The sequence below is a fragment of the Marmota flaviventris genome, chromosome X, assembly GCF_047511675.1.
Source record: "Marmota flaviventris isolate mMarFla1 chromosome X, mMarFla1.hap1, whole genome shotgun sequence".
Taxonomy (NCBI): Eukaryota; Metazoa; Chordata; class Mammalia; order Rodentia; family Sciuridae; genus Marmota; species Marmota flaviventris.
In genome coordinates this window covers 14,508,182-14,521,992 of record NC_092518.1, presented here as the reverse complement: position 1 = coordinate 14,521,992, position 13,811 = coordinate 14,508,182, and the positions used below count along the sequence as shown (strand labels likewise).

General features: G+C 39.7%; 1 protein-coding gene across 3 annotated transcripts in view; it reads left to right on the top strand.

Annotated features, from left to right (window-relative positions):
• The first annotated feature begins 3,327 nt into the window (after positions 1-3,327).
• The window catches only part of Rps6ka3 (ribosomal protein S6 kinase A3), a 108,986-nt gene continuing 98,502 nt past the window's right edge, over positions 3,328-13,811 (top strand). The window contains exon 1 of one of the 3 annotated variants that reach the window (XM_071606729.1): positions 3,328-3,377. Coding sequence is in view for 1 of the 3 variants with exons in the window: in XM_027927349.2 (XP_027783150.1) it covers positions 3,747-3,815 (69 nt within the window). In the remaining 2 variants the exon portion in view is untranslated. Of the gene's footprint in view, positions 3,378-3,708; positions 3,816-11,399; positions 11,519-13,811 lie in introns of those variants that run through there. The other 2 variants (XM_027927349.2, XM_071606730.1) reach the window with 2 other exon arrangements.

Genomic DNA, 13,811 nt, shown 5'->3' with positions numbered 1-13,811 from the left:
TAGTTAGTCATTTTGCAACTTTTCCAGACTGAGGAAATTCCATTTTTGAACAAATGTTATTTTGTTAAATAAATGCCCATTTAAACTTGTATACAAAGGTTATAATTATAGCAGGAAATTGTTGGGGGCAGAGGAGGTTAAATCTAGTTGTCCTGTCATGCATTAGGAATGATTTCTTGGAAACCTAGTTCAGATTTTTCTACTGAGGTTTGCTGTTTCCCCTGCTGTAGGAGAAAGTAATGACTTTCCAATATTTTGGCTCTGGAGACTTGGGGTAGAGAGATCAAGAGATAACTGAATCAGCCCTTTCTTCTGATTTTGCCTTGACAAGGCCAAAAAGTCAATGGAATCTGAAGATATCACTTAAAGTTATAGGTCTTGTAGGAATACATAAAATGCTCAATATCAAAAGAAAATTCTACAACAGTACTGTCTTATAGAATTATAGTGTGAATCTTGACAAGTAAGCCACATATGTAAGTATACATTTATAGTAACACAAAAAGGGTTTTTTAAAAAGTGAAGTTAATTTTAATGAAATAGTTTAACCCAATACAAAATATCATTTCAACATGTGGTAAATGTAAAAGTTATTAATGACATACTTTACATTGTTTTTTTAACTAAAAAAGAATCTGCTATGAATTCACACTTACAATACCTCAATTTCAATTGGTCAACCTCGTTCTTTTTTGTGTGGTGCTGGGGATTGAACCCAGGGTGGCAAGCACTCTACCAACTGAGCTATATCCCCAGAAGTGCTCAGTTGCCACAGGTGGCTAGTGCTTACCTTATTAGCCTTTGCAAGTCTAGAGATAGGAGATAACTATTATTTGAATAGTTACCCTTCATTGGTCGAGGAAATAACCCTGCTTAGGGCAACATCAACTTCTATGTTCAAAATCCTCCAGCCTTGTTTGATTTTTCCCAAATTCCCCAACCAAAGAAAATTGTTGCATCACTAGATTTAATAGAAGAAGTAAAAGAAAAAGCTTCTTAACAGTAAGAAAAATCTTTTCTTTCAGAGCAAAGAGAATACAGTGTTTTTTCTCAGTCAAATCACAAATACTTTTCAAGTTGATCCTTTGTGCAAGGCATTTGTGGTAGTGGTATTACCCATTGTTAACAGTCCATTTAATGCTCAATTTCCACAATATGACCACTGCTCACATTACTTTTACAGATCACTTTGTTTAAAAAGTTATTCCTCTTGGTTCTCAAGGTAAACAGAAATGAATAAAAGTTGACACTGAAAATGGCATAGAATTTTCTTTATTTTAAAAAGGGTATTTCATGCTTTGTGTGCAGTAATTAGCACTGGCAAGTGTTAGACACAGTAACTGTCTTCAACTATGTTGTGTTTTTACTAAAGCAAGAATATAACTGGATTAATTGATCACTGGGGAGCTAATTTACCTTAAACCAACCAAATTGACGAAGTTCTTTTTGCTATGAAGATGATAATATGGCCTGGCAATGTAAATGAAAGATAAATTAAGCATTCTGTACATAAATGCAAAATAACTGCACAACTCCTTATCTTCAAATTTCTGCTAGCAGAAGCACGTTTTATCATCGGGAATTACACAAAGAAGGCACTACCAAATTAGCTGAGTTTGGACCCACCCAGGTTGGATTTGCAGTACCTGAATCAAGTATGTTGAGGGAAGTGACAAGACCACAGAGCCAGGTGGTCCCGTCTGTCCTTCACCTCCACCATCAGATTGAGCCTGTCTAGATGTTGCCCAACCTGAACTGTGGCCCCTGAGTCCAAGGCTGAGGGACAGGCCACCTATCAAGGATTTCTAGCTGCCTTCTCAGACTCTCTAAACAGTTGGTGCCTCCCCCACCCACGAGGCTCCTGGGCCCGGAGTGTTAAGGGATGCGTTGTTGAAGGCAACAAAAAGAGCTCCAACCACCTGCTTCTTGTAGATCCAATGAGAAACTTTACACCATCCGCACAGACCTGGCCGGCTGTGTGTGAGTCTTTAATCTCATTCTCACACCTGCTTAGGGAGGAAGGCTGGGGATCTCCAGGTGTCTGTGCCCTGGGATGATGAAAGGAAGTTGTTAAAAGGCATACAAGGGGAGCGCAGCGGGGGGACGCGCTGTGGTCGCCAGGCGTGGGAGGATCTGAACGCTTTGGCCAATGCTCCAGGGACTGAAAAGAGGCCGGCCCAGAGATTTCCCTCTGCTTTCTTCCCTTCCCCTTACAGGGCGGTTGGCCAGGGGCTACATACAGTAGCTTTCCACTCAGGCTGGGGACTTTTACACACTTCTGCCTGGGCGCACTAAGCGTGTACCTGGTTTGGTGAACCAGGAGTCGAACCCTTCCGGGACCCAATACGGACGCCCGGGCCTCTATCCGCGAGTTCTCCTTCTCTTCTCGGGGTTGATTGCCGGCTGAGGTTTCCTTAACTGGGGCTTCCCCATCTTGAGCAGGAGGAGGAGTCAGAACCCCTCCCCTCCCTTTCTCCTCCTCCTCCGCCCACGACCAGCCTGATTTTTTTAATCTAATCTTTTATTTAAAGTCAACAGAGAAGCAGGAACCCCGCACTCCTGCCTACAAGACATTTTAATAACTCCCCATTTCTGCCGAGAAGGGCAACCTTAAGGAACCTCCCTGCTTTCTGCTTTAACACTTAGGTAGCAAGAGAGGGAGGGCGAGAGTCTGGGCTGAAGATCCAGGGCTCTACATACTTAGGGAGAGGTACTGGCTTTGTTGGGTTAGAGGGGCGACTCAAGGAGGACGAATGGATCTCAAATAAAAATTCAACACAATAGCATCAACTTGGAAAGCCTTGAATCAAATCAGGAGCCAACCCCCTGTGGGGATTCCAGGCACGAAGCTCCCCGAGTCCGGGGGTGGGGGGCAGGTGAATGCCCGGCATGTGACCCTGGAGAGGGAGGATCTTGGGCCATTAAGGGATGTGCTCATAGACTAGGCGCGCCTACATGCACCCCCAGAGGAGAAAGGCCTAAAAGACATTTCACGCCTCCTTCCTGGATCATTGGCACGGGACTGCGCCCCCGGCGCCTTGCCTATCTTCCTCTCTATTTGGGCGGGGACCACTGTTCTCATTCCCAAGAAGCCTCAGATCTGCTTGGACCCGTGGCAGTTAAAGGCGCCCAGTTTTTCGTTCCTCCTGTCTTTCCCATTTCTTTCCCCCGCCTCTTGCCGACGCCCCCAGATCTCTTGGGCTCGCCCTTCCTGAAAGTAGGCGAGGCCCAGAAGCTGAGGCTGGGGCTAAAAGGAGGGTGGGGGTGGGAAAAGGGAGGAGCGGAGCGCAGCGGCCCGGGGCAGAGTCTTCAGCTAGCCCCGCCCCTGGGTGCGCGCGGCGGTGGCGGCGGCGGCTGAGCCTCGCTCTGAGAGACAGGTATCGCTTAGGCGCCATGTTGTGAGCGGAAGTGGGGGAGCGCGCGGCGGTCGCTGTTCTGCAGGGAGCGGGCGCGGGAACCGGCGGGAGCGGGGGGCGGAGCCGTAGTCCCGGCGGCGGAAGGAGGAGAAAGAAAGGGGCGAGACCCGGTGCCCAGCGGTGGCGCGAGGCTCTTGCTTGGCGCGCGGGCGTCTGTGGCCAGGCGCTCGCATTCGGGCGGTCAGTGTCGGCGTCGAGCTCTCTCTGGGGCCGCCGCTGCTATTGCTGCTAGCCGCCGCTGCCGTGGGGCTAGGGCGGCGACGGAGCGGGGCCGGCCGCGGGGCGGGCGGGGAGGGAGGAGGCGGTGAAGGCGGCGGGCAGGGGGGGAAGATGCCGCTGGCGCAGCTGGCGGACCCGTGGCAGAAGATGGCTGTGGAGAGCCCGTCCGACAGCGCTGAGGTGAGTGCAGCTGGGCGGCTAGGGCCGGCGCGCCTCCTCCCCGCGCCCCCGCGGACTACCTCTTCCCCGGGAGCTGGCCACTCGGTCCCTTCTCTCTCTCTGTCTCTCTCGTGTCTGCCCCGGGTGCGGGATTCCGGTTTGGGTTGTTGGGTTGGTGTGTTTGCCCGTCTGTCTTTTCCTCACCCTCACCCAGGAGGCTGCCAGTGTGGTGGCGCGTGGGGTTTGGAGTGGGTGCTGGGGCTTTGCAAGAAGCTGATTTTAATCAACTTTGCGTGGGGGAAGCAGGAGGCGGAACGGGGGCCGGCGGAGAGTTGAGAAGTTTGGCCCTGGAGGGTTGAGGGTTCCAAGGACCTTGGCGACTTTGCGGGGTGAGGGAGTTCACGGGGGAGCTGGACTCCAGTCCAGCCCAGGGGAAGGGAGTCGCTGCCTGGAGAAGGGCGCGCCTGGGCAGGGGTGGCGATTCATGGGGGTTTCAGGTAAGGGGTGCAGGACTGCTGAGTATTTTGCCTCCCCATCTGTAGCAGCGATTCCTGCTGCTGCAAAGGAGAAAGTGGAAGCTTGAAGTCCTCCACCCCCAACCCCCAGGTTTCTGAGGTCACTGAGCTCGAGAACCCCCATCCCTGCGAGTTTAAACTTGAGCTTCCTGTCCGTGGAGGTGAGCGGGTAATATTCAAGATCAGCGCCCGCCGTAAAGGGCTTCATAGTTTCATGGTCCGGAATCTGGTGACTGTCCCTGAGACACCCCCCCCCCCCCCCGAGTGCCAGAAAACCCAAACTATATCCCCACCGGGCAAAACAGAATTTCCCCGGACACATCACAGCCCTGAGCTTTTTGCAGCCTCTCTCATCCCAGAACCAACTCGGGGTCTGCGAAAATAATCCAGACAAGACTCATTCCAGGGTATCAGCGCTCCGCTCCGAAGTGGAAAATCAATTCCTGATGGTGGCGCGTCTGTGATTCTTCCTTCTTGACTTTTTGCTGTCTTCTTTCCTCGCAGCGGACTTTGGGGGATTAGAGGATGATAGGCTGCGTGTGTGTAATAGTTACTGAGTGAGTGACCCCATTTCTGGAAAGCATGACTGAAACGCGGGGGTGGAATGGGGCAGGCTCCGATGAGTGGTGTACTTGGCGGCAGCCGCTGCCCTGCCGGCCTCCGCAGTGTGAGAGGTGGATAGGGTTACTGGTTACGTCAGTAAAACCGAGGCTCAGTTTGATCTGAGATGCGGGACACTTGCTTTCTCCGGTATGATAGAGGGGGAGGGAGATCAGTTCAAATCGCTTTTCAACGTTTTCCCCGGCTACCTCCACTACTGTAAAAAATGTTTACTTGTTCATCTTAATGCAGAGTTGCAATAGTGCTTACGATTTGTGCTTAATATTTTGCGACTTGGATCATGCTTTTAAAATCTAAATGTTACGCTTGGATAGGAAAGACATTGATATGTTGCCTTAAAAAGAAAAGTAAGAAAAAGGAATTCATGTTTTTAAGATTGCCAGAATTACGAGAATTTCATTTAAAATCGCTATCCAGTTTAATACTATAATTCTTTTGTAAGAAAATCAAATTTAGAATGTTTATCCTTCAAATGGCCAGTGTGAAAAACTGTGTGCCAAGGTCCAATTTTCATTTTTTTTTTAGAATTTTTTTACATTAAAAACAAAAGGTTAATAAAATGTTCTCAAAGTGCTGAACTTGTGAAAGAAATTGAATTAACTTTGAGCCTGAATTTTTAGATGTAGACATTAACAACTGCAACACATGTTTATGTTTGGCATGTATTGATATGTAGGGGGAAATCATTTAAAATTCTGCCTTATCCTTTTTCAATATAGCATGCATTTAGGTAAGGAAGGTGTAAAACTAATATTCTTTAGCATCTACTATATACCCGGTAATGTGTTGTTTCATTTTATCCTTGCTATGACCCAGCAGGGGGATTATGGTTCTCATTGTTACAGATTAGGAAACCGAATCTCAGAAGTTAAGGGCACAAAGATTATACATAGTAAATGGTAGAGCCATAATTCAAAGCCAGGTGGATACATTTCATATGCTTTGTTTTATGTTAGGGTAGCTGCTTCAAATCCTTTGTGGAAAAATTCAGGATATAAATATGCCAGTAATTAGAGGTCATGTATTTTTCAGAAACAGATTATTGTAAGAGATCTCATTTGGTAAAGCCTTGTTATTTCAGTTACTGTCATGTTTTCCAAAACCTGGCAAATAGGATTCCACAATTTGCAGTTTGCAAAGATCTGTTTTTAATTGCTATTCTGGCATAAGGTATGTCAAACAGAGTGCATTACCTAGAATTATTAAAACTAAACTGGAACATATTGCCTTTAGATATTTTGTTTCCTTTGGTTGTTCAGCTGTTTCAAGTCAGTTATGATACAATTTGGAAATATTGAAGCCAGTGAGGGAAGAGATAAGAGTTTTCACTCTGAGGTCTAATGTTATTTTATGCTATCTCCTCTGTAGTATGTTCACATAAGAGAAAAAATTTTATCAGAGTAACATTGAGAGTTTTAAAAATAGTTACTTGAGCAGGTACATCAAAATTTTTCTCTCCAGGCTAAAAGATTTCAGGGTTGGTTTATATAAAATTTTATATTATGGTCTTATCTGTAGTATTCTGTGAACTCTTGAAAGCAGAGACACTTTTCTATCTCCACATCCTCAGCATTTAACATAATACGTGACATGGACATATTGTGGAATTAGTAAATGTCTGCCAAGGGAATCATGAAGGTCAGATTTTTACTTTATTTTTATTTTCTTATTTTACTCTTACATTGAAATATGAACAATGTAAAATACCTGAGTGCCTCACTAAAAATAAAAACATAGGCAGTTTCTTTATTCCTTTACACCAGCCTTCCTGCTTTAAGACCTCACACGAGAGTCTCATGGTGTTCAAAACAAAAAAACCCTTGTGGTTGAACTCAAACATGGGTCAGAACATGATAGGCTAGAACTAGGCCGAATGTTTAAAGAAGCAAATTTAGGATAATAAAGGAAGTACTGTGTAAGCAAAGTAAGGGTTGATGCAAGATAGAAATCAAAATCACTTCCTAAATGGTCTAGGTGAATTCAGAATGCTTTAATGAGTTATTTAAAGATGCTAGTACATTTTGGGGTGTTTGACTGTTTAGGAAATGAATATCAAGGAGTGCTGGCTCTTCTTTTCTACAAAACCCTTGTCACTGCTGTTAGGCTTACAAACTAGTAAGTGTTGTCCCGAACTTCGATATTTTTTTCCTCAGCTGCAGTGGCATAGGTATAAATGATAGTAAATCTAAACAACTTTCAAAATAGCTAAATTAAGGAGATTATTTTTGTTCTACAGAAGTTTCTTGTATAAAAATAGTCACAATACAATGTGTTGTATACAATGTGTTGCATAAAAATAACCACTTTAACGTCTTTAAATAAGCACCTGAAAAGCATTGAAGAATTTTAACTATAAAAATATTTGATCATGGGCTGGGGCTGTAGCTCAGTGGTAGAGCGCTTATCTTGCAGATGGGGGCCCTAGGTTTGATCCTCAGTACCACATAAAAATAAATAAACAAAGATATTGTGTCCATCTACAACTAAAAAAATTTAAAAAATATTTGCTCACAAAAAATAAGATCCTTGTATTGGAGATCATCTTTAGTGAATGTGCAGTCATTCTAAACCTCAAGAGATGATATAGTATTCTGTATTATAATATACAGCATACTATAGAGATCCTATAGTATTTCTATATCGAAATTATATAGGTTTCTTATATTTCATATGTAGGGACAATGTCCTATTAAAGTATGACCATTGATTTTGGGGGGAAAAGATGTTTTATTAAGCTTCTTTTCTTTTCCCTATTTCATTGTTACTACCTTTTAGATTTTTTCTTTCCCCCAAGTGAAGATCTGAGGAGAGAACAGGTATTGTTACATGTCAACTGTCAAGTAACTGTGACATATTGCTGAACACTTCATTGTTTACAGTGATTATAATATAGGATGCCATTTTTTTTTTAATCTAGGAAAGTTTGCTCATTTTGGCAGCTTGATTTGTATGAATGGGGTAGATCCAAAATGTGAAACTTCTTGGGTGCATTTAAATTTTAAGATAAAGAATTAATTTTTTTTATCTAGCTAAAGAAACAAGTATAGACAGATTTTGCCTTTTCTGTAGTATATTTCTGGAAATCACAATAAGTATATCCTATTTTTATATAAGAAGAGTGGCATAATTGAGGTATGCACTCCTGACCAAGGACTTAACATTTGGTAAATTATAAAATGATCAAAAATATAGCAGATCCTTTATCCAGATGTCTGAATTACAGAATAATTACTCTGAGGGGCTTTTTAAGATGATCATCCACTAAAAATTTCATACCATTGTGATAATTAACAAGATTTGCTCTACATTTCCATGCTCTGGGACATGTATCTGCCAGGGCGTAAATGATGGGTGAGGTCAGAGTGGCACAATTCACCCAGTGCAGACTGAATGTTTTAGATCTAATAGTTCATATTATAATGAAGGACAATGACATGTTGTTGGTCTCCCTAGTCTAGTAATGCATAAGTGTAATAGTGCTCAGTATTTTGGTGGATAATGCCTAGCATTAGATGTTATTTCCTTCCCACTCACCATTCAGTGTGTTCTTTTAAAGTTAATACAGGAACCTGTATCACTAATCTGGAACAAACTTAACCAAAAGATATAAAAGCAAAGAAAAAAACAAAACATAATTTGTTAAGTAAACTGTCAGGATTTAACAGAACAAACATAAATATATATGTTATAAAACAAGTTCAAGAGAGAGAAAATATATTTATATAGGACATAATGATAATTTACTACATTTGGCCTATTTTAAGATAATACATTAGTTACTTGTAATTAAGTATTTCAACTTTGCTTATCCCCTTAAAATTTAGAAGGAGTTTAGTGGGATAATTTGGATTAATGTCAAAATTTTAAAGAATATAAACTTCCGAGCATAAAAACTTGTGTTTGAGTCCTGGCTCTTGATACGTAATAACTTTTGTAATCTTACACAAGTTAATTAATATCTCTGTACTTCGATCTGTAAAATAGGGATGAAATAATATGTACCTCACAGTTGTGAAAAACAAATGAAATGGTATATATAAAACACTTGTTCAATACATGGTTTAAGTGTTTAATAAATAATACATAGTTCTTTAAGAGGGATGATTCATTCTATCTGAGAAAGTTCTTTGTTTTCCTCAGATTTTTTTTCAGAATCAAGCAGAACAATAAAAATGATTTTATTGGTTGATCTGTGTAAACAGTCATCATAAAAAAAAGGACACAAAAAATAAAAAGACATCATTTACACCCTGGCAGATACATGTCCCAGAGCATGGAACATCATAATACTTGAATATAGCTGTAAGGATTAAGTCTTGTCCTTCTTGGTCTTTCCTCAATATTGTCTTTTTTTTTTTTAATACTGGGGATTGATCTCAGGGGCACTCAACCACTGAGCCACATCCCCAACCCTATTTTGTATTTTATTTAGAGACACGATTTCACTGAGGTGCTTAGTGCCTCCCCATTGATGAAACTGGCTTTGAACTTGCGATCCTCCTATCTCAGCCTCCTGAGCTGTTGGCATGCGCCATCGCACCCAGCCTCAATATTGTCTTTAAAGGGAAAAAAGAGATCAAGAACATGGTGAAGAATATGTAAGGAAGAAGGAAGAAAGTATGGTCTAGGTTTTAACATTGCTCAAAATCGAAGGTGTCTCACAGTCTGTGACATGTCATGATTTAATGTTTTTTTTTTTCCTTCACACTACATAAAATAATATTGTATATGAAGAAACATGGAATATCCTGTGTCAACCTCTTGAAGATGAGTCCCAGAATAAATGGTTAAAGTCAATATATAGCATCAATACATAGAATTTTAATTTTCTTTCTAAAACATACCAAAACTAAGTATGCATACCTTTTTTAAGTTTTAGGGTCAGTCAATTCTGTTAATTTCATTTTAGGAAAATAATATAGCACATCTCTTTCCCCATTACTACAAATAAATTTAGTTATTTAGATATGCTATAAATACTGGGTTTCCCTGTCTAGAAATGTAATCCTTTGGATTTTGTCTGTTATATGGTGTTGGTACTTAAGAAACAGTAAAATACTACACAGTAATTTTTAAACAGAAGTATCTAGAGATGTGATGTTAAAAGATATATCTGTGGGGCTGGGGTTGTGGCTCAGCGGTAGGGCGCTTGCCTTGCACGTGCGAGACCCTGGGTTCGATCCCCAGCACCACATACTAAAATAAACAAGTGAAATAAAAGTGTTGTGTCCAACTACAACTAAAAAATAAATATTTTTTTAAAAAAAGATATAGCTATGCCCCAACAACCATCTCCCTTCCAAAAAGCCAAGAGAGTGTGAAATAATCAAATAAGTTTGGGAAATATGGAGTTAAACAAGATTTAACCAGTATATTAACTGTATAACTTCTTAGAACTTCTAAGATAATGTTCACAATGAATCTGCAAAACAAATATATAGCCCACAGCATTTGAGATTTGATGTTGGCACCCCTTTTCATAAACTACCTATTGAAGTCTAAAGGGACACAAGTTGGGCTGTGGCTGTAGCTTGGTGGCAGAGCACTTGCCTAGCATGTGTGAGGCATTGGGTTTGATTCTCAGCACCACATAAAAATAAACAAATAAAATAAAGGCATGCTGTCCATCTACAACTTCCTAAAAATAAAAATTAAAGGACACAAGTGCTTTGCAGAATATGACTTTGAAAAGTCTGATAACTACAGTAAACTCATCTGGTATTGCCTAGAAATGGGCTGTTAGGTTTAATTGACTATATCAAAGCTTTTTCTTTAACCATCAAGAGTTTTCATTTCATTTTGAATTAAAATCTTCCTAAATCATATAATAGTTTTCTTGCTTAATAGTGAACTAAAAATTTAAACATATAAAAATGGGAGTTCATAATCCTCATGAATGAAATGTATGAAATACGATATGTCAAGAGCTTTGTAATGTTTTGAACAACTAATAAAAAAATTACACAAAAAAAGTTAAAAACAATTTTAACTTTTATTCAATTTTCTGACAGCTATTGATCATAATCTATTTTAATATCAAGCTGGTTGTCCCTCCTATATGATCTCTACATTGACTGGCTCAGTACTCAGTTTGATAATATTCAATTTGAAAAAAAAATCTTTAATCATATGCCACTTTATTTTACTGTCCTTTTGCTTACTCTCCCCCCATTCTCCTTTTTAAATTAATTAATTAATTCTAACTTGCAGTTACTAGAGAATATATAGCGAGGGTTAAAAGTATTTGATGCAGCCATTTTTAACATGGGAATGTTTTTACTTCATCTTTTTTAAGAAGTTACAGTTTACCAAACAATGTAAAATAGCATCCTCACCCTTTTGCTAGTGTCTGCCCATCATGAACACACACCTCTGGGATCAAGATTATTATTTGGTCATACCTAATAATAAATGGTTATTTTATGTTCTTGACAAACCATGACAGAATGTTCAATTGCTGCCATTACCTGCGCTGCATATTTACCTTTCTTGAAGATGTCAACCAGAAAGCAGACTGCAAATGAAGTAAAGAACAGGCAGCTATAAGATGGAAAGCTAGCCTGCTGCCCCATTTGGAGACAACACATTGTGAGTCTTTTCGTTGTTGCTCTCATGAAATAGTGCCAGTTTCCTAAATATTAGGTATCCTATACTTATGTGAGGGATAAATCCAAAAGCACTTTTAGATTCTTGTCATTCTTCTCTCCTGTAGTATAAATATAATTAATGCCACAGTAAGTTAAATGAAATTTCCCCATCTTAATTAGAACATCTCTGGGGATGTAGCTCAGTGGTAGAGCACTTGCCTAGCATGTGTAAGGCCCTGTGTTTGATTCCCAGTACTGCCCAAAAAAGTCTTAGGAATATATCCATGGAATAAATTGATTTTTATAATCTTATATATGTTTATGATCTCATCTTTGAATCAGACCTGTGAGTTTAGCTCTGAACTTTTGGTTCACAAAGCTTGTAGGAAACTTGGTTCAGTCATTTGATATGTTAGAAACAGATGTCAAATGATAGACTGAAGCAAAAGATCGTTTTGACATTAATAAATTGAATTGCATCTCAAGGGCAGTGGTTTAGGAGAAGTCTCTTCTAGAAATCTTATAAAACCTATTGTAAAATCCTCAGCTTCTGAAATGTTATTTCCCATTTAGGAGCAGAAGTTTCTACCTGAAAACAATACAAAATAATAAAAGATTTACTTTACAAAATTTCTAGATCAACATTGTTCAGTACATACAGTAGCCACTTGAAATATGGCCAATGTGACTGAGGAAATAAATTTTTCTCCCTTTATTCTTCCTCTTTCTTTTTTTCATTCACTCATTTATTCATTCATGGTGCTAAGGATCCAACACAGGGCCTTATGCATGCTAAGCAAGTACTTTACCACTGAGCTATATCCCCAGCCCTGAATTTTTAATTTTAATTAATTTAAATGTAACAGTAACCAGTGACTATTGACTACCATATTGATCAGTGCAGTCCTAAATTATAGATTGTACAAATTATACCCTTTTTCCCTACACCAGTGTTTTTTTTCAATTCTACATTCTGTTGTCTGTTTTTTGAAGTCAATAGGTTAAACTTTTTTCTAAAGAAAAGTATATTTTATATGCTTTTCCAAATTGTGTTAGTTAGGTGGTCTTATCCCTGTTCTACCCTGAAAACTTTGATAACCCCTCTTAGGTTATATAACTTACAAATCACCATTCTGCTTGTTCTACAACTTTACTAGTTTTTATAGTGACGTTTCTCACTTGAGTGATAAAATGAAAACATTGGGGAAATTTAACTATCAAAATAATATTGCAGGCAGGATGGGATGGCATATACCTATAATCCCAGCTACTCAGGAGGGTGAGATCGGAGGATTTCAAGTTTGAGGTTAGCATGGATAACTTAGTGAGATCCTGTCTCAAAAATTGAAAAGGGCTGGGGATGTAGCTCAGTGGTACAGCATACCTAGGTTCAATTCCCAGTACCACAAAAATAAATTACAAACTTCCTCTTGTGGGCTGAACTTGTGGACAGAGATATAGAACAAAAATAACATCTCAGGGTGAAAATACAGAATTATCTTCTATGCTGTTGGATTAAAAAAAATTACTTCTTGGTATATTTCTTTAAATATTGCATTCTGTTCACTCCACTGTGCTAATTAAAACTGGAAAAGTGGACTTTTGCATCTTGGAACATGAAACTGTTTTAGGTTTTTTTAGCATAGAAATTTAGAGCTGAGAACAATTTAAATCTACCCTATTTATATAAGAAAATTGAGATTTGTTCAGGAAGGCCTGCCCTGGGTAATGTGTTGACAAAGTCAGCTAGGGTATGATGCAGTACATTTCATTTCGTTACAATTTATTTTGCTGTCTACAACATATCTATAACTTTTAAATTCATCATTTATATAAATTCTGAAAGAGGCATAATGCATCAAAGTTCAATTTTTTTCTCTACTATCATGCTAATTTTGAATCCTTATTTTCTGTGTCAGAGTACTAAAAAAAAAAAAAAACTAATATATGTTCTTGCCTTGGCTTAAATACAGTCAATCCTCGGTTTACAAAATCAAATCAGTCCTACCTACAGACAAATAATGGGGCATGGATCAAGATCATGGCTCTTTCTTTCCCAAGTGAAGATGGGAAGAAACATTTACTGAATGCCCCCTTTGATTAGACACTTAATTTACATCAACTTGAATGAGATGGACAAAAGAGGAAACTCTGAAGCCTATAAAGGTTAAGTAACAGGCTCAGGGTTGCACACCTAGTAAGTGGTGGAGCAAAGATTCAAACCCAAGTCTCAACAGATTGCAAATTCCATTGATTTTTCCACTAGAGTGCGTGCTTGAGTTGAGAACATCTTA